Genomic DNA, 24,170 nt, shown 5'->3' with positions numbered 1-24,170 from the left:
GATCTTGCAGTCACGTGACCGGAAAGTACACAACCGCCATCTTGTTGGTCAAAAACACCGCTGAATACTGCTGCACTCGTGTACAGAATGGATCAATTTCAATCGACGGACTACACGGCTCATTTTTCTAATGAACAGATAACTAGATATATGTCTAAAATAAACGATCTACAGATTTGTGACCCTTATGGCTTACCGGACGGAGTTTTCACGACCGGATTTTGAACTGCCAGCGGAATACCCGGACGTGTATAATTACCTCATTAATTTTCCCTCGCTGTTCCGTGGTGAAGCACTGCGTGCTTATAAATCTCTGGACAGTTTTCTTTACAGAAATTCAGGATTTGTCAGCGACTCAGATGTGGCATCTTGTAAACAAGAATCCTCATTGGATGGGTAAGTCACTTAAGTATTGAGTATAGCACTGACCAGCCGATTATAGAATAAGGTAGTTCCAAATCGTCCGTGTTGTTTACATGGATCTGGTGTTGGAGAGGTAGAGGCTTGGCAGTGGAGATTTGAGTGGCTGTTTTCTGAGCTTAGTCAACAGGCCGGCTCTGCAGCCTCGCTTTTGCTTCCGCTCCCGGCACCGCCTCCTTCGCTTTGCTTCCGATAACAATCCACGGAGACCCCGCTGGTCTCGCTATCTCGTCCGGAATATTTTTTTTTTTCTCGTCCGGAATGTTGTGCATGCGATGGAAATCGCTACAAACCGTCATTTTCTGCTGGAAACCAATGTCCAGTAAGTCCATACGGTTGTAGTGGATATTGAAGTCCGGTACAGACGAACAACACGCAAAAATATACACAAAAAACAAAACGTGCACAGGTAGGGAGAGCTTGTAGCCGCAGCCGTTGTAGTAGAATTGTATATAGTAGGGTTTTCCAGAAGAAAAGGTAGAAGTAAAAGCAGAAGTAGACCCAGAAGTAGAAATATGGCGTTTGACCGACAAGATGGCGTCTTTCACAATCTGGATCGGCTGTGACGTCACATGCAAGTGCTCCATAGCACTGACCAGCCGATTATAGAATAGAATAAGGTAATTCCAGCTGTAATTCCAAATCGTCCGTCTTGTTTACATGGATCTGGCGTTGGAGAGGTAGAGGCTTGGCAGTGGAGGTTTGAGTGGCTGTTTTCTGAGCTTAGTCAACAGGCCGGCTCTGCCTGCAGCCTCGCTTTTGCTTCCGCTCCCGGCGCCGCCTCCTTCACTTTGCTTCCGATAACAATCCACGGAGACCCCGCTGGTCTCGCTATCTCGTCCGGAATGTTGTGCATGCGATGGAAATCGCTACAAAACCGTCATTTTCTGCTGGAAACCAATGTCCAGTAAGTCCATACGGTTGTAGTGGATATTGAAGTCTGGTACAGACGAACAACACGCAAAAATGCACACAAAAAACAAAAAACGTGCACAGGTAGGGAGAGCTTGTAGCAGCAGCTGTTGTAGTAGAATTGTATATAGTAGGGTTTTCCAGAAGAAAAGGTAGAAGTAAAAGCAGAAGTAGAACCAGAAGTAGAAGGCAGAAATATGGTGTTTGACCGACAAGATGGCGTCTGTCACAATCTGGATCGGCTGTGACGTCACATGCAAGTGCTCCATTGGGTTGAGATCAGGTGACTGACTTGGCCATTCAAGAATATTCCACTTCTTTGCTTTAATAAACTCCTGGGTTGCTTTGGCTTTATGCTTTAGGTCATTGTCCATCTGTATTATGAAACACCGACCAATCAGTTTGGCTGGATTTGAGCACACAGTATGTCTCTGAATATCTCAGAATTCATCCGGCTGCTTCTGTCCTGTGTCACATCATCAATAAACACTAGTGACCCAGTGCCACTGGCAGCCATGCATGCCCAAGCCATCACACTGCCTCCGCCGTGTTTTACAGATGATGTGGTATGCTTTGGATCATGAGCTGTACCACACCTTCGCCATACCATCATTCTGGTAGAGGTTGATCTTGATTTCATCTGTCCAAAGAATGTTCTTCCAGAACTGTGCTGGCTTTTTTAGATGTTTTTTAGCAAAGTCCAATCTAGCCTTTTTATTCTTGAGGCTTATGAGTGGCTTGCACCATGCAGTGAACCCCCTGTATTTACTTTCATGCAGTCTTCTCTTTATGGTAGATTTGGATATTGATACGCCTACCTCCTGGAGAGTGTTGTTCACTTGGTTGGCTGTTGTGAAGGGGTTTCTCTTCACCATGGAAATTATTCTGCGATTCAACTACTGTTGTCTTCTGTGAGTGTCCAGGTCTTTTTGCATTGATGAGTTCACCAGTGCTTTCTTTCTTTCTTTCTCAGGATGTACCAAACTGTAGATTTTGCCACTCCTAATATTGTAGCAATTTCTCGGATGGGTTTTTTCTGTTTTCACAGCTTAAGGATGGCTTGTTTCACCTGCATGGAGAGCTCCTTTGACCGCATGTTTTCTTCACAGCAAAATCTTCCAAATGCAAGCACCACACCTCAGATCAACTCCAGGCCTTTTATCTGCTTAATTGAGAATGACATAACGAAGGAATTGCCCACACCTGCCCATGAAATAGCCTTTGAGTCAATTGTCCAATTACTTTTGGTCTCTTTAAAAACAGGGTGGCACATGTTGAGGAGCTGAAACTCCTAAACCCTTCATCCAATTTTAATGTAGATACCCTCAAATGAAAGCTGAAAGTCTGGCCTTTATGTCCATGTCCATTATATAACTATAACTTGAATATGTTTCAGTAAACAGGTAAAAAAAAAACCAAAATTTGTGTCAGTGTCCAAATATATATGGACCTAACTGTATATAAAAAGTCCATCTGAGACCAACACCTATGCAACAGTGAAAGTAATAAAGATCACAATTTTTCACATTCTGATGTTTGAATGGAACATTAACTGAAGATCTTTATTTGTATCTGCATTATTTTAGGCATTGTGCTGCTGTGAAGGGATTGGCTGATTAGATAACTGCAGGTGTACGGGTGTACCTAATAAAGTGGCCAATGAGTGAAATGGGATCTCTCTCATACACAGTCATGTAAAACAGTAAGTACATCCTATGGAAACTGTAGACTTTTCAATATCTTTAAACAAGCCATTTCACTTTATTTGATACAATGCCTACATATAAATGCAATATACTCCCAACAACACACAAAATTGACATTTCATAGTCATTTATAATTATTTAAATTTAAAAAAGTTTTTTTTTTTTTTTTTAAATTTAGTACACCCTTCATTTGTCTCACTTTCAAGTCAGAATCATTTCAAATCAGAATCAGTTGTTCTAGATTAGATGCCATTGATTAGAACCTTCTGCAGGTGGAGCCCGTCTTATTTAAATCTGACATCTTGAAATCTGTGGTATCATCATGCCAAATCTAGAGAGCTCTCAAAGGACTGCAGAAAAAAGGTTGTGGATGCATATGACTCTGGCAAGGGATTTAAAAAGATCTCCAAATTATTAGAAATAAATAATTCCGCTCCAAGTAAAATCATCTAAAAGTGACGCAGATTTCAAACAACTGCCAGTGTGTCCAGAACGAGTGGCCCCAGGAAATTCAACCCAAGAGCAGAAAAGAAAGTCTCCTAGAACCCCAAAATTTCAATCACTGGATCTGCAGGTAACTCTTGCAACTCTTGATGTGAAAGTGTATACATCTACAACCCCGATTCCAAAAAAGTTGGGACACAGTACAAATTGTAAATAATAACGGAATGCAATAATTTACAAATCTGAAAAACTGATATTGTATTCACAATAGAACATAGACAACATATCAAATGTCGAAAGCGAAACATTTTGAAATTTCATGCCAAATATTGGCTCATTTGAAATTTCATGACAGCAACACAGCTCAAAAAAGTTGGGACAGGGGCAATAAGAGGCTGGAAAAGTTAAAGGTACAAAAAAGGAACAGCTGGAGGACCAAATTGCAACTCATTGGGTCAATTGGCAATAGTTCATTAACATGACTGGGTATAAAAAGAGTATCTTGGAGTGGCAGCGGCTCTCAGAAGTAAAGATGGGAAGAGGATCACCAATCCCCCTAATTCTGCACCGACAAATAGTGGAGCAATATCAGAAAGGAGTTCGACAGTGTAAAATTGCAAAGAGTTTGAACATATCATCTACAGTACATAACATCAAAAGATTCAGAGAATCTGGAAGAATCTCTGTGCGCAAGGACCAAGGCCGGAAAACCAGACTGGGTGCCCGTCTGGGTGGCCCTTAGACGGCACTGCATCACATACAGGCATGCTTCTGTATTGGAAATCACAAAATGGGCTCAGGAATATTTCCAGAGAACATTATCTGTGAACACAATTCACCGTGCCATCCGCCGTTGCCAGCTAAAACTCTATAGTTCAAAGAAGAAGCCGTATCTAAACACGATCCAGAAGTGCAGACGTCTTCTCTGGGCCAAGGCTCATTTAAAATGGACTGTGGCAAAGTGGAAAACTGTTCTGTGGTCAGACGAATCTAATGGCCCTTTTCCACTACCCTTTTTCAGCTCACTTCAGCCCGCTTCAGCTCACTTCAGCCCGACACGGCTCGCGTTTCGACTACCAAAGAACAGCACGACTCGGCTCGCTTCAACCCTGCTTAGCCCCTAAAACTCGCACTGTTTTGGAGTGGGGCTGAAGCGAGCCAAAGCGAGCCGAGTGAGGCTGGGGGCGTGACCAGACACTCCCCTGTGCACTGATTGGTGAGGGGGAGTGTCCTCACATGCCCACACACGCCCCGCGAGCACGCTGGGATCTGTAAACACCATAAACCCGGAAGAAGAAGAATTACGAGAATTTCTGAAGCCTTATGCGCCTCACCTCATCTATACGCTCTTGCCAGTATCTGTTGGCGTTGTCGGTGACAACAAGCCACAGAACCAAGACCAGCAACACTAACGACTTCATGTCCTCCATGTTTGTTGTTTACTATTCGGGTCGTGAGACTACCGCTTAAAAGCTCACTGATGTCACTGTTTGCGCTGCTTAACGACATCACGTGACGTCCACCCACTTTCGCTAACTCCACCCAATGTGTCCACCCACGTCCAGCCAGCACGGTTCAGCGCGGTTGTAGTCGAAATGCAACTCCAACAGCCCCGCTCAGCTCGACTCAGCCCAACTCAGCACGGCACGGCTCAGCCCGACTCAGCCGCGTTTGTAGTGGAAAAGCGGCAAAAATTTGAAGTTCTTCATGGAGGGATGCTGTGTCATTCGGACTAAAGAGGAGAAGGACGACCCAAGTTGTTATCAGCGCTCAGTTCAGAAGCCTGCATCTCTGATGGTATGAGGTTGCATTAGTGCATGTGGCATGGGCAGCTTACACATCTGGAAAGACACCATCAATGCTGAAAGGTATATCCAGGTTCTAGAGCAACATACGCTCCCATCCAGACGACATCTCTCTCGGAAGACCTTGCATTTTCCAACATGACAATGCCAAACCACATACTGCATCAATTACAGCATTATGACTGCGTATAAGAAGGGTCCGGGTACTGAACTGGCCAGCCTGCAGTCCAGATCTTTCACCCACAGAAAACATTTGGCGCATCATAAAACAGAAGATACGACAAAAAAAAAAAAGACCTAAGACAGTTGAGCAGCTAGAATCCGACATTAGACAAGAATGGGTCAACATTCCTATCCCTAAACTTGAGCAACTTGTCTCCTCAGTCCCCAGACATTTACAGACTGTTGTAAAGAGAAAAGGGGATGTCTCACAGACTAACATGGCCTTGTCCCAACTTTTTTGAGATTTGTCGTCATGAAATTTAAAAATCACCTAATTTTTCTCTTTTTTTTTTTAATCGTTTATCTTTCATCTCATCTCATCATCTCTAGCCGCTTTATCCTGTCCTACAGGGTCGCAGGCAAGCTGGAGCCTATCCCAGCTGAAGCCTATCCCAGCTGACTACGGGGGAGAGGCGGGGTACACCCTGGACAAGTCGCCAGGTCATCACAGGGCTGACACAGACAACCATTCACACTCACATTCACACCTACGGTCAATTTAGAGTCACCAGTTAACCTAACCTGCATGTCTTTGGACTGTGGGGGAAACCGGAGCACCCGGAGGAAACCCACACGGACACGGGGAGAACATGCAAACTCCACACAGAAAGGCCCTCACCGGCCACGGGGCTCGAACCCGGACCTTCTTGCTGTGAGGCGACAGCGCTAACCACTACACCACCGTGCCGCCCCCTCGTTTATCTTTAAATGATACATTTTCTCAGTTTAAACATTTGATGTGTCATCTCTGTTCTATTCTGAATAAAATATGCAATTTTGAAACTTCATCCCTGCATTCCGTTTTTATTGACAATTTGTACTTTGTCGCAACTTTTTTGGAATCGGGGTTGTACAATCAGAAAGAGATTAGACAAATTTGACCTGCAAGAGAGGCATGCCAGGAAAAATCTTTTGCTGTCCAAAAGGAAAAGTGCATATCACAGGTAAATTCAGGAGCAAGATCAATGTAATTCTCGTTTTATATTAAACTTTGGTCGAATATCTGTAACATTCTGCATTCTCTGCAATTTTTTTTTTACCTTGCGCAGTACCAGAAAAATTCAGTTGAAATCAAGCCATTTGAGGCGAATTGGACCACCTCTGAAAAAACTTTTGAATTTCCCGGCATTTGAATTTCCTGGCAAGCATTGATTTTCGTGATGTCATCTGCGGGACGCCTCCCTCTGAATCCTACGTCAGCGCTGGTTTGTTTATGAAAAAAAGACCTGATGGTTTTCTGCAAATTTCTTCGACGTTATAGCATAATTATTAAAATGGTTAATAGATGTATCGTAGGAGGGTATAGCAACACCAATCTTGGTGGGATTAGTATTCATCGTTTTCCAAAAGACCAGACAATGAGAGAGAAATGGGAGCGCTTGGTCTACACAGGCTGTGCACTGAAACCGTGCAAAGCTCGCGCAGCCTGCTGGCGCTTCCCCAGGTAACGTCACGAATCTGCCTCCAGACTCCCTTGGGATTTTTCCAGATGCATTTTATTTTATTTTTTTTCTGCTGTAGACAGATGGCCTTGTGCAAAATTACCCTTCTGGATGAGTGTGTAAAGGGACATACTTTCATATAAAAAAAAAAAAAAAAAAAACCACTAAATTGGTCCAGAATATGCACTTTAAAGCAAGCCTACAGTTTGCTAAGGAACATGTAGGCAAAGATTTTATCATTCATTAAAAATAAGTGCTAAACTTTTTTTTTGAGCGGTCACATGACCCGACGAAGATGGCAGCTTAGAAGTGAGGCTCTGATCAACCCTGCACAAAAATCTGTTTATTCCCCACACAGTAGCTTGGAATTCAGATTCTCCACTCAGAGTTAAATATGTTGACATCTCACGCGACTAAGGAATGTGACATTTTTACCAGAGCTCGAAAACCGACCGCTCAAAACAAGAAAACGGCCCCGTCACCCGAGCAAGCAGATGCTAGTAACATGGCCGACATAGCGGATGTGCTAAGAGAGCTAAAGTCGCTCCGCTCTGAGTTCGGACTAAAACTGGACGGCATTAATACCTGCCTCGGAGGGGTAACCAATGCTATAACTGCATTAGAAGGCAAAGTGACTGAAGTTAAACAAGACGTGTCGGAGCACACTAAACGCATTGAAGTGGAGGACCGGGTGATGGCGGCTGAGAAGGAACTTGAGTGTGCGGGTGGAGTTGGCTTCAATTGTAAAAAGGCGGTCATATTTGGAGATGAAGACCAGCGACTTGGAGAACCGAGGCAGGAGGAAGAATCTGCATTTGTTTGGTCTCAAGGAGGGCGCCGAAGGTATGTGACCTTTGCTGGATTTTATCCAAGAAATGTTACCGAAGTGGCTGGAGCTCACTGTGGAACAGACCCCAGTGTTGGAGCGGGTGCATCGCACCTTGGCGCCGGCAAAGCCTAACCAGCACAGAGCCATCCTTCTACACTTCTGGAAACTTCAGGATAGAGAGACTGTTTATCGTCTTTCATTACAGAAAAATATTCTACACGCTGGAACTAAGATCACTCTGGTACAGGACTTTTCAGCAGAAACGATGCGGAAACGTCGGGAATTCAACACGGTCAGAAAGTTGTACAGTGAGATGGAGAAATTTCGAGGATTCCAGTTAAATCCCTGCAAGATGAGAGTGGTTCTTGACAGGAAGGTGTTCGTCTTCTCTTCACCGCGTGAAGCAGAGGAATTTCACCGTGAAATTCAGCCTAAAGATTAACTCTTTCCTTCATAGTCAGCCTCTGATGACAGTTAACACCAGTAAGAGGTACAGTAACAGTGAGACGGACTAACGGGACTGGCAATATGAATGTTATAAATGACCCAGCACCCCTTTTTTCGGTTTACTAATGAAGGTATAAGTTTATTGTAAATTGTTTATAATGAATAATCCATACGGAGTGTGAACCGGATATGGTCTTATTGAGCCCCCCCGGTTTTTTTTCTTTCTTCCCTTTTTTTTTGAGCTTCAAGTTGTTAGTTTCATTGTGACAAAGACAGTTTCTTTTTCTTCTTTTTTCTTACTTTGCTATTGAAGCTCATTTATGCAAAATGATTGCTGGAAGGGGGGTTAGGTAAGGGAGTAAATTTAATTTCAATTTATTGATTTTTTTTTTCTAATATAGACAAATCCGTCCCTTTTTGAACATCCGGGGAAAAAATATAATTTTGATTGCTGTAAGCGTTGTGCAGGGTTGGTAATGAGCTTAAAGACACACGTTGACTAATTAACTGCTCCTCATGTAAGTGTGGATCAGTGCTCCTCATTCATTTAGCAAAGATGGGAATGACGGGAACAATGCTCAGTGTTCCGGTCTTAAAACACTTCAGTTGGGGAAGTGTGGGGGCGGGAAGTTGGGATATCTGGCATGGTATGCGGTTTGTTTGTTTTTTGTTGTTTGTTTTTTACACACTATCAAGGTTCCTATCAGCAGTGTCTTTGTTTGTTTACTTATTTAGTCTAATTGGCAGGACAGAACTGCATCTTGCTCATGAGACTAAAATATTAATATGTCTGAAATAAAAATTACTAGTTGGAATGTTAGGGGGCTGAGAGAAATTACTAAATTGAAGCAAGTCTTAAACAGAATTAAACAACTAAGTCCCAAATAGTTTTCTTGCAGGAGATACATTTAAGGGCAACAGAAATTGATAGATTAAAAAAAGCGATGACCAGGTCAGGTCTTGTGTGCTCCATATAGTAATCATGCTGGGGTGTACTTATAGACCCCTTTCACATGACGTCACCGCGCCGCGAGATTTTGTTAGGCACCATATTGGAAGACCAAGTACATGCACTCACAATATAAAACAAAGTATGAGAGAGAGTAAAGTGACACGATGGATGATAATTCTGGTTATATGAGTACATTACCAGTTGCAGAAAGGGAGAAACTGGCTGTGATTGACGGGTTTGACCCATATAAGACTCGGGGCAAGGGAGAATGGAAACATAAGGAGGACCTGACACCAATTCTGCCATCTGTTTGTTACCCAGACATTGTAAACTATCGCTACGTTCACACTGCAAGGCTTAATGCTCAATTCTGATTTTTTTGTGAAATCCGATTTTTTTGTGAGGTCGTTCACATTAACAAATATATGCGACTTGTATGTGATCCTCAGTATGAACGAAAAGCGACCTAAAAGTGTTCCGCATGCGCACTGCAGGATACGACGACGTCACACGCAGTGAGCATGGCCAGTGTTTACGGAAGTAAAACCGCCCGGTTGCGGTATGACTCATCCAATCTAGCTTGAATAGCTGCATCCCCCCAAATGGAAATCAGCTCCCTAACCTCTGCGTCCTTCCATTGAGAAGATTCAGAACCTTCACAGCCCGAAGCGTCCCTCGCACTGATGTCATGCGCAGGGGCGCAGATACGTTTTTTGAACTGGGGGGGACAAAAAACTGGGGGGGGGACAAAGCTGCCAGCAAACCAACCCCAACCCCGATATGCCTGTCAAACTTGTTGTTAGTAACCATAGCAACCAAGCTCGAGCTTGCAACCTGTGCAGTCTGCGCAGCTCAACCAACCAAATATCAGTCTTTGTTTTGTTTTATGTGAGTTGTTGCAACTATGTATACACTGCTGTGCACCTTAATAAACCGAATGGTAATTAGTCTTTTGATTTTTCCGTGAGGTTTGCCTTATGCAAAGAAAGACAGCATAGACGTTTTTTCCTCCCTATAAGTGGGGGGGACCGAACGAGGTGAATTTAAATATGACTCGTCCCACCCTCTATCTGCGCCCGTGATTATGCGCCATGTTGTTGTAACTTTTTTTGAGAGACCCACCGCCTACTTCAGCGCAGAATAGTGACGTTTGTGGCTTGTTGATGACGTGTAAGTCGGATGAATGCGACCTGGCGGTTCAGACTGAAGTCGCATATGAAAAGAGCGGATAGGAATCGGAATTAGCACCACATATCCAAACGGCCTGGGTCGGATTTGAAAAAATCGGATCTGTGTCGTTCATATTGTCAATAAAAGATCGGATACAGGTCACATATGGGCGAAAAGATCGGATTTGAGTCACTTCAGCCTGCAGTGTGAACGTAGCCTATTTGTTGTTTACACCCAGTGCCTACACTCAGTGTTCGAACTAGGCCGATATTTTCGGGGGGCCCCTTTTTTTCCCTTGGGGGTGTGTGTGCTTGCGCTTGTCTCGGAGCACGGATCTCCAAACACATGAGAAGCCTATCTTACGCACAGATCACGCGGACTCCACACCTCCACACACGCATCGCGTCTGAAGTCATAACTCATCAGGGGAAATCGTGTCCGCATTGGCATGTTCAAAAAACAACCTCGCGTCAACAATGATACCACATGCAAGGGAAAAAAAAAAAAAAAAACAGTCAGGCTACTCAACAACCAACCTGGCAGCAGCGAGCAAGCCCCAAACCATCCTAAATTATTATTATTATTAAATTGTAGAAGTCTGGGAGGCTTGCTCCTCATACAGTTATCAACTTGGGGCCACTTTAGCATGTTTTAAATCTGAATTTCTTGCGTTTGCTTACCTCAAAGTGTCCGCAGATCATGCACAGACTTATCCATTATATCCACAGTTTTTTGCCAAGTCTCACACAGGTTTCTTTCAAGTCTACTGTTCGGCCAATAAATCATAAATAAAACAGCTCAGATTTGTTTAAGTCGTTTGCCACTCCACTTTATTCTCGTGGGTTCACATACTGCTGCTGTTATTATCCCCTTATCATTAGTTTGTTGGTCTTCCAAAATGGCGCAGGGTCTGTTTACTTCCGGTTTCGGGTGACGTCAGTGAAAGGGGTCTATACATAAATCTCTACCGTTCCAAACCACTAATGTTATTTGTGATCAATATGGCAGGTATATCATTATTCAAGGTAACATATCCACATGTGGAATAAATTTGGTATGCATCTACGGTCCGAATGATAATAATCCCTTTTTTTCAGAATCTCTTCCTCACTCTGTCCACCTTGCAAGGTATGTACATTATCGGTGGTGATTTTAATTGTACTTCAGTACCCACAAAAGATCGCTCTACTAATCTTGACTCTACTCATGTATGAACAAGGAAAATATTATTGCAGTCTTGTAAAGATTTGAATCTGGTTGAAGTATGGGGGGAACTACACCCAGATGAAATTGAATACTCCTGTTATTCGAGTGCACATGGTACCCACTCGCGAACTGACTATTTTTTGGTCTCATTTGGACTTCTTTCAAAAATTAAAGGATGCTGGTATGATAGCATTGTCATTAGTGATCATGCAGCTGTATCATTAAACCTACATATAGATACATTTATCCAGATCCCTAAGAGATGGAGATTTCCTGTTGAGTTACTGCAGGATGCAAAGTTTATAAAATTTGCTGAAGAACGCATTAACAATTACTTGGAAATCAATCGCAACCAGACTGACGCTTGTGTTAGATGGGAGGCATTCAAAGCATATATCAGAGGGGAAATTATTAGCTTTACAAAATCTAAAGCGAAACAACAACGTATGAAAATGGAGACAATTGAAAATCAAATTAGACTGTTGGAACAGGAATTGTATAATAATTACAGCCCGCAGAAAGCAAAGGACTTACAAATTATTAGAGCCAAATATAACAAATTATCCATAGAAAAAGTCGCAAAAAATTTAATGTGGCTTAAACAGTCTTATTATGATCAGGGAGAAAAATGTGGTAAACTGTTGGCTTGGCGACTTAAAATAAAAAAAAAAGCAGTTGGACAGAGCAATCAACAGCGTCAAGACGCCTGCAGGCGATGTGGCCTCAGAACCAGTGGAGATCAATAACCTTTTTAGGGATTTCTATGAGGCCTTGTATACATCAGAGTGGTTAGATGAGTTGCACCGTCAAAATTCTTTTTTAGATCAATTGAGGTTTCGGACTCTGTCAGAAAATGAGCGAAAGGAGTTGGATTGTAGTCTAACAACAAAGGAATTAGCAGAAGCCATCCAAAGGATGCAGAGTGGGAAAGCACTAGGGCCAGACGGCTTTCCAATTGAATTTTACAAGAGATTTGGGGAGAAACTTCTGGTCCCATTATTGGACATGTATAAGGAATCCTATATAAAGGGAATACTCCCTCTGTCTTTGAGACTTGCGATAATAACTTTAATCCTGAAACCAAACAAACCATCAAATGAATGCTACTCTTTCAGGCCTATTAGTTTGATGGGGTGTGACATTAAAATTAGGGCTGTTGAAGTTAACGCGATAACTTGAGATCGCGTTAATGCGTTATCGCGATTAGAAAAAAATAGTGGCGTTAATGCAAATTCTAATTTGGCCCTGCGAGTCACCCGTAGTTCCTGTTGAGGCTTGTCGTGCGCTGCTTCAATAAGAGTACGTGTGAGTGATGGAGAAAGGTCTGTTAAACGGGAAGTTTCATTTCGAAAGAAGAGTGTGATTGAGTTGGTTTTGGTATGCACTTTGCAGTTCTAAAATACTTTTGTAAAGTGAGATTTCAGTATGCTGTAGCACTGTGATATGACACTAAATGCCTTTTATTGAAGTCCAACTGCAATTTATTTTTGTTTGCACAGTACTGTGAAGTCCTATAGGCTGTGACTGAATACAACTCCAGCACAATTGAAGTTTTATTTCATTTTTATTTCCTTTTGTCACACGTCTGAACTGAGACACAGTAGTATGTGACTACATGTTTTATATTTGAGACTACAGCTCCCTAATCCATCACAAAATCCAATTTTGTGTTTTGTATGTTCAGTACTGCCTAGTATGAGTGAATAAACTCCTTGACCATTTTCTCTTGTCCCAGCAGTTTTTAACAAGTACTTTTAGCATAAAATGTGTTCACCATTTTAATTGTAACATTTCACTTTAAAAGCCTTATTCATTTACACAGATTTACAACCCCGATTCCAAAATAGTTGGGACAAAGTACAAATTGTAAATAAAAACGGAATGCAATGATGTGGAAGTTTCAAAATTCCATATTTTATTCAGAATAGAACATAGATGACATATCAAATGTTTAAACTGAGAAAATGTATCATTTAAAGAGAAAAATTAGGTGATTTTAAACTTCATGACAACACATCTCAAAAAAGTTGGGACAAGGCCATGTTTACCACTGTGAGACATCCCCTTTTCTCTTTACAACAGTCTGTAAACGTCTGGGGACTGAGGAGACAAGTTGCTCAAGTTTAGGGATAGGAATGTTAACCCATTCTTGTCTAATGTAGGATTCTAGTTGCTCAACTGTCTTAGTTTTTTTTTTTTTTTCCAAAGACATGCAGGTTAGGTTAACTGGTGACTCTAAGGTGGGGTTTACATTAGACCGTATCAGCGGATCATCAGATTAACGTTTTTAAAACGATTTGCGTGCACACAGCAACACCAATACAGGGATACGCTCGGCTCCGCAGGCATCCTGCGCTCCAAATCACTCCGCCCTGAACAGCGAGTGCCCTCTGGAGGGTGCGCACTCCAGCCCTGCGCAGCTCACAGAGCGCGCGAGTGAAGTGCACAAGCAGTGATTCGGGACTGAGCCGCTGTGTGTGTGATCCCAGCGCATATCACTTACCACTTGCAAGTGGAAGGATGGCAAGCCTAAAGACAATCATAACTACACAATGGGCAGTATTTGCATCAGTATTTGCAGTATTTTCATACTTTTATACTCTTTAATGAAAGGTGATACAAGGCGGAAGTCCGCGCCATTTTTCAGCAGTCGCGTCACATGACCAACGCCAGCGAATCAGGAAGGTGGATGTCACAGTGATGATGTCCAATGACGACGCCAACTAGAGCTCAGCACAGCGTATCCGCGTATTCTCAATGTTTACACAGCACCGGACCAGACACGATCTAGATTGAATACGTGGACCCTGGCGGATTCCCGTTTCCCGGCGTTTCCAGGCGTTTTAATGTAAACGGACAGTGCATCCACGAAGAAAACGAGACAGATACGGTCTAATGTAAACTTGGCCTAAATTGACCGTAGGTGTGAATGTGAGTGTGAATGGTTGTCTGTGTCAGCCCTGTGATGACCTGGCGACTTGTCCAGGGTGTACTCTGCCTCTCCCCCGTAGTCAGCTGGGATAGGCTCCAGCTTGCCTGCGACCCTGTAGGACAGGATAAAGCGGCTAGAGATGATGAGATGAAAGATAAACGATTAAAAAAAAAAGAGAAAAATTAGGTGATTTTAAAATTTCATGACCACAAATCTCAAAGTTGGGATAAGGCCATGTTAGTCTGTGAGACATCCCCTTTTCTCTTTACAACAGTCTGTAAACGTCTGGGGACTGAGGAGACAAGTTGCTCAAGTTTAGGGATAGGAATGTTAACCCATCCTTGTCTAATGTAGGATTCTAGCTGCTCAATTGTCTTAGGTCTTTTTTTTTGTCGTATCTTCCGTTTTATGATGCGCCAAATGTTTTCTATGGGTGAAAGATCTGGACTGCAGGCTGGCCAGTTCAGTACCCGGACCCTTCTTATACGCAGCCATAATGCTGTAATTGATGCAGTATGTGGTTTGGCATTGTCATGTTGGAAAATGCAAGGTCTTCCCTGAAAGAGACGTTGTCTGGATGGGAGCATATGTTGCTCTAGAACCTGGATATACCTTTCAGCATTGATGGTGTCTTTCCAGATGTGTAAGCTGCCCATGCCACACACACTAATGCAACCCCATACCATCAGAGATGCAGGCTTCTGAACTGAGCGCTGATAACTTGGGTCATCCTTCTCCTCTTTAGTCCGAATGACACGGCATCCCTGATTTCCATAAAGAACTTCAAATTTTAATTTGTCTGAGCACAGAACAGTTTTCCACTTTGCCACAGTCCATTTTAAATGAGCCTTGGCCCAGAGAAGACGTCTGCGCTTCTGGATCATGTTTAGATACGGCTTCTTTGAACTATAGAGTTTTAGCTGGCAACGGCGGATGGCACAGTGAATTGTGTTCACAGATAATGTTCTCTGGAAATATTCCTGAGCCCATTTTGTGATTTCCAATACAGAAGCATGCCTGTATGTGATGCAGTGCCATCTAAGGGCCCGAAGATCATGGGCACCTAGCATGGTTTTCTGGCCTTGACCCTTACGCACAGAGATTCTTCCAGATTCTCTGAATCTTTTGATATTATGCACTGTAGATGATATGTTCAAACTCTGCAATTTTACACTGTCAAACTCCTTTCTGATATTGCTCCACTATTTGTCGGTGCAGAATTAGGGGGATTGGTGATCCTCTTCCCATCTTTACTTCTGAGAGCCGCTGCCACTCAAAGATGCTCTTTTTATACCCAGTCATGTTAATGACCTATTGCCAATTGACCTAATGAGTTGCAATTTGGTCCTCCAGCTGTTCCTTTTTTGTACCTTTAACTTTTCCAGCCTCTTATTGCCCCTGTCCCAACTTTTTTGAGATGTGTTGCTGTCATGAAATTTCAAATGAGCCAATATTTGGCATGAAATTTCAAAATGTCTCACTTTCGACATTTGATATGTTGTCTATGTTCTATTGTGAATACAAGATCAGTTTTTGAGATTTGTAAATTATTACATTCCATTTTTATTTACAATTTGTACTTTGTCCCAACTTTTTTGGAATCGGGGTTGTAAAAAAATGCGATTAATCGCGATTAACTATATGAAATTCTGAGATTAATCGTGATTAAATTTTTTAATCGTTTGACAGCCCTAATTAAAATACTTTGCAAGGCCTTGGCCAGAAGACTGGAGTCTTATCTACCCCATTTTGTTGACAATGATCAAAATGGCTTTGTCAAAAATAGACATGGATTTCATAATATTCGGCATGTTCTGAATATATTGTATGAAAAACACAACTCTAGAGATACAGCTGTGTTATCCTTAGACGTGCATCAAGCCTTTGATAGGATTGAGTAGGGTTTCCTTTTTAACGTGCTTCCGCGGTTTGGAATTGGTGCTAATTTCCTGAGATGGATAAAGCTCTTGTATACAAGCCCAACTGCTGAAATATTGACTAATAATAATGTCTCTAAGCCATTTGCTCTCCATCGATCAATGAGACAAGAGTGTCCATTATCGCCTTTGCTATTTGTGTTGGCTATTGAGCCCTTGGCCATAGCATTAAGAGCTCAAAGACATCACGGGTATAACTATTGGAGGATATGAGCATCGCATAGCTTTATATGCGGATGACATAATTCTTTTTTTAACAAACTTAAAAAGATAGTATTCCCCAATTACTAAATTTGATGGAGACATTTGGAAACAGATCAGGGTATGAAATAAATAATTCCAAATCTGCATTAATGTTTTTGAATGAAAATGAAAGACTGCAACCTATTATAGATACACCGTTCACAGCCACTAAAGAAGGCTTTACATATTTGGGGATTAAAATCGGTCCTGATGTGAAACAAATAGTTTCTTTAAATTATGACCCCCTGGTGGATGGGGTGAGGGAGATGTTAAATCGCTGGACCAGGATGCCTATATCTATGATTGGTCGCATAAACATAATTAAAATGTTGGTCTTACCAAAGTTTCTATATCTATTTCAATCACTTCCGCTTACTTTACCCGAAATCTTTTTTCTTAACATTAATAATATACTGAATCAATTTATCTGGAATGGTAAAAAGGCCAGGCTACAATTAAAACTATTATATTTACCATATGAAAGAGGTGGGCTTCAGCTCCCCAATTTAAAACTCTATTACTGGGCTGCCCAGCTAAGGACAACAATGTATTACTTTTCAGTAACTTCCCTTCCTGCTTGGGTGACTATAGAGGAGACGTCAACACTAGGGCTTCCTCTCAAGCTTTCAGCAAGTGTCAGAAGACTGGTTAAACAAACAAAAATCCCTTTCTTCGAAATACCATTTCAGTGTGGTACTCTGCACACCAACAGGTTGGAGACACACCAGCATTATCACAGTTTTCCCCTATATGGGGCAATAATTGTTTTACACTAGGGAGAGCAGATGGTGGATTTAGGATGTGGTTTAACAAAGGTGTTGCAAAATTTTTGGATTTATACGCAGAAGGTAGCTTGTTGTCATATAACTCAACTGTGTGAGAAATATGATATTCCAAGAAAGCACTTCTTTAAATACCTCCAACTGAAACGTTTTATTTTATCCACACAGAAGCAATTGTCTGTACCCCCACTATCTAAAATCGAGGACTTGACTCTACCCTCCATGTGGGATAGAGGACAAGTTTCACCGTTTAATGATTTACTGTTACAACATTCAAAAGAATCATCTTCTAAAAAGCTGGAGGCATGGATAACTGATTTAAAGGAGGATATCCAGGAAACTGACTGGGAAAGGGCTTGTTTTAAGGCTCAGACCCAGTCGGTTAACACCAGATATAAGCTGCTACAATACAAGTGGTTAATGCGCACTTATCTTACACCTTGCAGGTTGAATCATATCTACCCTAATGTACCTGATATTTGTGTGAAATGCAGAGAAGAAAAGGGTACGTTAATTCATTGCTTGTGGGAATGTTCAAAGATACACCAATTCTGGAAAAATGTATTACATTGTATCAGTCTCATAACTGGTAGGGAAGTCCCGTTGCGAGCCAAAATATGTTTACTGGGAATATACTCAGAGAACTTTGTTGTGTCCCAACGGCAATCACTGCTCATTGACTTTGGACTCTTGCAAGCCAGGAGGATAATTGCATTATTGTGGGAAAGTATGGACACACTTTCTATTGGAATGTGGACAAAAGAACTGATGTCCTGTCTCGCTTTGGAGAGACTTACATATATTGGAAAAAGAAAAAGAATTCTGCTCACTTATGGAGACCTTATATGGACTTTCTGGAGACTCACAACCTTGACTTGTGATTAATTGTATAAGTTCTGCAATTTGTGCACTGCTGTGACCCTATTGAAATGTACTTTTGTTTTATTAATTATTACTTATTTACATTAATATCATTTTGTTTGTTTTATTTAATGTTTATCTGTTTTTTTTCTCTCTTATTATTTATTATTATTGCCAGATTGGGGTATAATGTTTATGTTTAAATGTCAATGTGTAAATCAATGGAAAATCATAATAAAAAAGTATTTTAAAAAAAGTGCTAAACTTTTAAGAGTTGGGGCTGTCCTGATGCATCAGAAGTTGTAATTAATTCTGTCCCACGTAACTAACCAAGCAAGCCATTCATTCATCCAAAGTGGCCTATGAAATAAGGGGAAGAAGTCATGGCATCATACCATCCTTATGTCCATTACATTTAATATCGCACTGAGAACTAACAGAAAAACAAGCAGTAAGAAAGTTCTGTGTTGACAAATGCTTAAGAAGACTATTTTATAACCATAATAATAATTTATCATCATCAGTTCGATAAGCAGCACAAAATGCTAAAGCTGAGGCAAGCTATCTAACTGCCGAACCCCTCAAATTTACAATTCATTAACAGCTGCAATCTAATACAGTTCTAAGGCACTACACCACCAAAGGGGGGGGGGGGGGGGGGGGGGGGGGGGGAATGAGAACAGCAAGACATATACATACCAGCTTTTTGTTCTTACTATCATCCTCATTTGATTTCTTTTTTGGGTGCTTATTGGGGTCCTCCCCACCACTTGCTTGCTGATCCATTTTTGAGGAAAAGCTCCTCTTCAAATGTTAAGGTGTCCTGTTTTACTTACGAAGTCTCCAGTTTTGTGGAATTTAGAAGAAAATCAAGTTTTTCAAAAGCCATTCCATGGGAGAGGTGAAGTGGGACAATTATTCCACAGAATTATTCCACATTATTAACAGATCAAAGTTTTGATAAAGCACGTTTTACGATTTGGCTCCAAATGCAGCCTTGACCAGTTCAGCACTCCAGCTTCAGTGTTGGGAAATCTGACAAAGAATAATTTAGATTATTATACTAGGTACAGCTGAATATTTTCCTAAAAACACTCATCACAGACAGACAACTAAGCTGTAGTCTAAGATTCACATTGGTCACACAAGATCGGGCAAAGGGGGACGTTCAGCCCCACACTTTTTTTGTTGTTTTTAAAAAATATGGTATAAAATGTTTAACAGTGTAATTGAACAATTGCAAATTAACTGGCATCAAATCCAATTCTAAAAGTGCAACAGTTTTCCAACAAGTCAACTTTCTTCCAGTAGAACCTATTCCCCACAGGTGCGGGGCAGCAGACGAGTCCAACTTTCTATTTCATTGTACTGGGTACAGTTATCGCACATTCTGATTGGCTCCTGAGTAACCTGCAATAATGTCTGACATGTTGGTGATTAAATTCCATGCATTTTCAATGTAGTGAGGCCTAATGGTCCCCTTTGCTCTAAATTGATCAACTTGTACAAATACAGCATGCACATAAGGGTTACAGTACACCCTGGTCTGGTTATATGATTAAACAGCTGTTCAATAGAAGACATTCTCTACTGTACTATATACACTCCCTGAGAACTTTATTAGGAACACTACCTTTGCTTTCAAAACAGCCTCAATTATTTACAGCATGGATTCCACAAGATGTAGAATCTTTCCTTTGAGATTCTGGTTTATGTTGACATGACTGCATCACAATTCCTGCAGATCTTTTTAGGCGCCCTTTTGTACTGCAAGTCTCTCATTCTCCCGCATCCCAAAGGTGTTCTATTGAATTAAAATTCGGTAACTGAAAAGGCCACATCTCATGTTCATGAAACCAGTTTGAGAAAACTTTTGCTTTTTGGCATGGTGCATTATCATGCTGGAAGCAGATATTAGAAAATCGGTAAATTGTGGCCATGGCACATGGTCAGCAACAATACTGAAACAGGCTGTAGCATTCAAGCAATGATTAACTGGTCTTAACAGGCCCAATGTGTGCCAAGAGATCAGTCCCCACACCATTCCACCACCTCAACCAGCTTACTTTTTTTTTTTTTGTGGGGGGGACATAAGACAGATTGGGTCCATAGATTCATGCTGTTGGTACCAAATTCTGACCATACCATTTGTTTGCCTCAGCAAAAGTTGAGATTCATCAGATCAAGCCACATTTTAAAGTGCACATCACGGGTAAATTCAAGAGCAAGATCAATGTAATTCTATTTTATTTTAAACTTTGGTCATATCTGTAACATTCTGTATTCTCTGCAATTTTTTTTACCTTGCGCAATACCAGAAATTCAGTTGAAATCAAGCCATCTGAGATGAACTGGACCACCTCTGAAAAAACCTGGCATTTGAATTTCCCGGCAAACGTTGATTTTCGTGACGTCATCTGCAGGACACCTCCTTCTGAATCCTACGTCAGCGCTGGTTTGTTTAAGAGAAAACGACCTGGTGGTTTTCTGCAAATTTCTTCGACGTTATAGCGTAATTATTAAAATGGTTAACAGATGTATCGTAGGAGGGTGTAGCAACACCAATCTTGATGGGATTAGTACTCATCGTTTTCCAAAAGACCAGACAATGAGAGAGAAATGGGAGCGCTTGGTCTACACAGGCTGTGCACTTAAACCGTGCAAAGCTCACGCAGCCTGCTGGCGCTTCCCCAGGTAACGTCACAAATCTGGCTCCAGACTCCCTTGGGATTTTTACCTCCGCCAAGGAGGTTATGTTTTCGGTAGCATTGGTTTGTTTGTTGATTTGTCTGTTAGCAACATTACGGAAAAAGTTATGAACAGATTGCTCTGAAATTTTTTCCAGAGGTGTGACTGGGCACAAGTAACAATCCATTAAATTTTGGCGGTGATCCGGATCACCATCTGGATCCCGGAATTTTTTAAAGGATTCTTGGCGGAGGTCTGCGCTCTCTGAGTGCTTTTCTAGTTCCAGATGCGTTTTTTTCTGCTGTAGACAGATGGCCTTGTGCAAAATTACCCTTCTGGATGAGTGTGTAAAGGGACATAATTTCATATTAAAAAAAAAAAATTGATCCAGAATATGCACTTTAAGTCCTCAAATGTCCAGTTCTGGTGAGCCTGTGCTCATTACAGCTTTCTTTTCTTGGCTAACAGAAATGGAAGCTGACATGGTCTTCTGCTTTTGTAGCCCATCTGCTTCAAGGTTCAATGTGTTGTGCATTCTGAGATGCTTTTCTGTTCACCACAGTTATACAGCGTGGTTGAGTTACTGTAGCCTTTTCGTCAGCTTGAACCAGCCTGGCCATCCTCCTTCTCATCAGCAAGGCATTTCTGTCCACAGAACTGCTGCTTTCTGGATGTTTTTCTTTATTACACGATTCTGAGCAAACTCTAGAGACTGTTGTGCATGGAAATCCCAGGAGATCAGCAGTTTATAAAAATTAAACCAGTCTGTCTGGCACCAAAAATCATGCCACAGTCAAAATCACCCCCCTCCCCCAGTCCACTGTTGGCCTGTATATGCATTGCATTGCTTACACACGATAATATAATTGTTATAATACATCAGATAGTTGTATGAATGAGCAGGTGTTCCTAATAAAGTGTTCGGTGAGTGCATATAACATTCACTCTTCAATATAGCTCTTAAACAACGTAATTTGCTAATTTTACAATATGGATCATGGAATACATAAGTTTTCCACAAATTTAAAACTCCATGAACAGTAAATGAATCTGACTCGACACGCGATGACCTGTTTAAATTGTTCGTTCGCTAGTTACTAAGTTTCAGTTAGTAAGTAGTTTGGATCTGATTTTTCTTATCGTAACCAAATTTAGTGCCGTTAACTGCAGTTATTTTGAACACAGAAATTTTATCCTTCCATGCATCTCCAAATAAGATCAAGAACGTCTAGCCAGTATTCAAAGACTAATACGAATACACGTAATAAAAACAAAATATTAACTTATAAAATGTCATCCAAGGCTTACCACAACAGCCAGACAAGGCCCACGATTGTTCTGCTTGCTAACGTTTCTGAGTCGCCCTGTGATTCACAAAGTCGTCCCACAGAACGGAAGTGGGTGTTCTCCATCGGCTTTCTCCCAAGAAAAAAAACGGAAGTGCGTAGAGAAAGATATAACCAGTGGCAGATCTGTAAGTATTTGGACAGTAACACAGTTTTCGGAATTTTGTCTTCGCACACGACCACAATGGATTTCAATTGAAGCAGTCGAGATGTAACTGAAGTATAGACTTTAATTCAAGGGGTTGAATAAAAAAAAATATTGCATTAACCGTTTAGGAATGTTTACATCGTCCCTCCATTTTCACAGGCTTAAAAATAATTGGACAAAATAACAATTATAAATACAACCCCAAATCAGAAAATGAAATAAAATTGGGACAGTATAGAAAATTCAAATAAATAAACAAGAAGGGATTTCTAAATTTACTTTGACTTATATTTTATGGCTGACAGTATGAACCCAAGACATTTCATGTTTTGTCTGGTCAACTTCTTTTCTTTTGTTAATATATCCATTCCTGCATTTCAGGCCTGTAATGCATTCCAGAAACATTGGGAATTTAGGAACAATTTAGGTAGAGTGACCAGACGTCCCCGTTTTTGGTGGCCTGTCCCCAGAAATGTCCCCGTTTTTAACCATAACCAACAGACCCTTTACAAAAAAAAAAAGCCCAAAATGAAACCACACCAAAACATTTACCAGATTTCAGCAGACGCCTCGCGTATTGTTTTGTGGATCACCAAGATGGGCTCAAGCCAGTAGCAGAGATGTTCTTGAACGCCTCTGGCAATAGCCTTTCCAGTATTTTGATTGGTGGAGCTGAGGAACAGCTTTTTAGCAGAGCACTAGAATCTTTACCGAAACTAAAGTCATTCATTTAGCTTTGACAGATTGCTTCATCCACTCCTGGACAGATGAACCATAGTCTTTTCTTGTAGGCCTAAGTTACATTGTTTGTCATCTGCTATTTAGCCTTTAAATGTGTAAGCTACATTTTGTGATGTTGTATATGACATAATATTGCTTATCACACTGTATTGAGATGTAGCGGCTGACCTACAGTCAGCTGAAGTTGTTGCTAGATAGTGTTGCTGTAACAGAACTCCAGCTGAAGTAAAATTATAACAGTTCAATGGCATAAGCTAACTTGTACACAAATTGGTGTTATCCCACAGAGTAGCTGGCTATGTAAAGCTGTAGGCTTATGGTAATGTTACCAAAGTGTCACTAATTTGTGATGTGTAGCGGACTACACAGTTTGATTAAGGCTTAGGCTAGGTTGTCAATTCAGCTATGGCTACAATTTAGGCTATGGGAGATCTGGAATCATTTGTTGTAGTAATAATGTTACCATACCTTGAAATTGCTTGGATTGAAGTAAACTGTTTAATTAAATTGTGTGGGGTTTTTTTTGTATACTTTTTAAAGGCATTACTAGTCCATTACTAGTGGCATAGATGGTAAATAATATACTTACTTTCATGGGTCTAAAACATCTATTTCAGCTAGCCTACAATTTAAGAGTCTATAAATCTAAACTATGCACTCATACCAGAGATTTTCACATTGTATTTAATGTGAACCTAAAGCAGTTGCAGAATAGGCCTACAGTGCACTCAGTGAGGAAAATCCCACTTTTTATGCAATGCATCATCAAAACATATGAAAACCAGAAATGCCCACCCCCATTACAAAGATGAAAACATTAGGTGCTTCAATACTATTTTCACCACTGAACTGAAAATGTTCCTTGTTTTCTTCTCAGAAATCTGGTCACCTTAAATTTAGGGCTAGTAATGAGGTAAAACAATTAATGATGTGATTT

General features: G+C 41.1%; 1 protein-coding gene across 1 annotated transcript in view; it reads right to left on the bottom strand.

Annotated features, from left to right (window-relative positions):
• Positions 1-22,386, bottom strand: part of diaph2 (diaphanous-related formin 2) — a 902,507-nt gene extending 880,121 nt beyond the window's left edge. The window contains exons 1-2 of the mRNA XM_060927624.1: positions 22,307-22,386; positions 19,010-19,345 (exon numbers count right to left, since the gene is read on the bottom strand). Coding sequence (XP_060783607.1) covers positions 19,010-19,096 — 87 coding nt within the window. The 5' untranslated portion in view covers positions 19,097-19,345; positions 22,307-22,386. The remainder of the gene's footprint in view (positions 1-19,009; positions 19,346-22,306) is intronic.
• Positions 22,387-24,170: the final 1,784 nt, after the last annotated feature.

Source organism: Neoarius graeffei, chromosome 8, assembly GCF_027579695.1.
Source record: "Neoarius graeffei isolate fNeoGra1 chromosome 8, fNeoGra1.pri, whole genome shotgun sequence".
Classification (NCBI taxonomy): domain Eukaryota; kingdom Metazoa; phylum Chordata; class Actinopteri; order Siluriformes; family Ariidae; genus Neoarius; species Neoarius graeffei.
The sequence above is the reverse complement of the archived record's forward strand: the minus strand, read 5'-3'. Positions and strand labels throughout refer to the sequence as shown.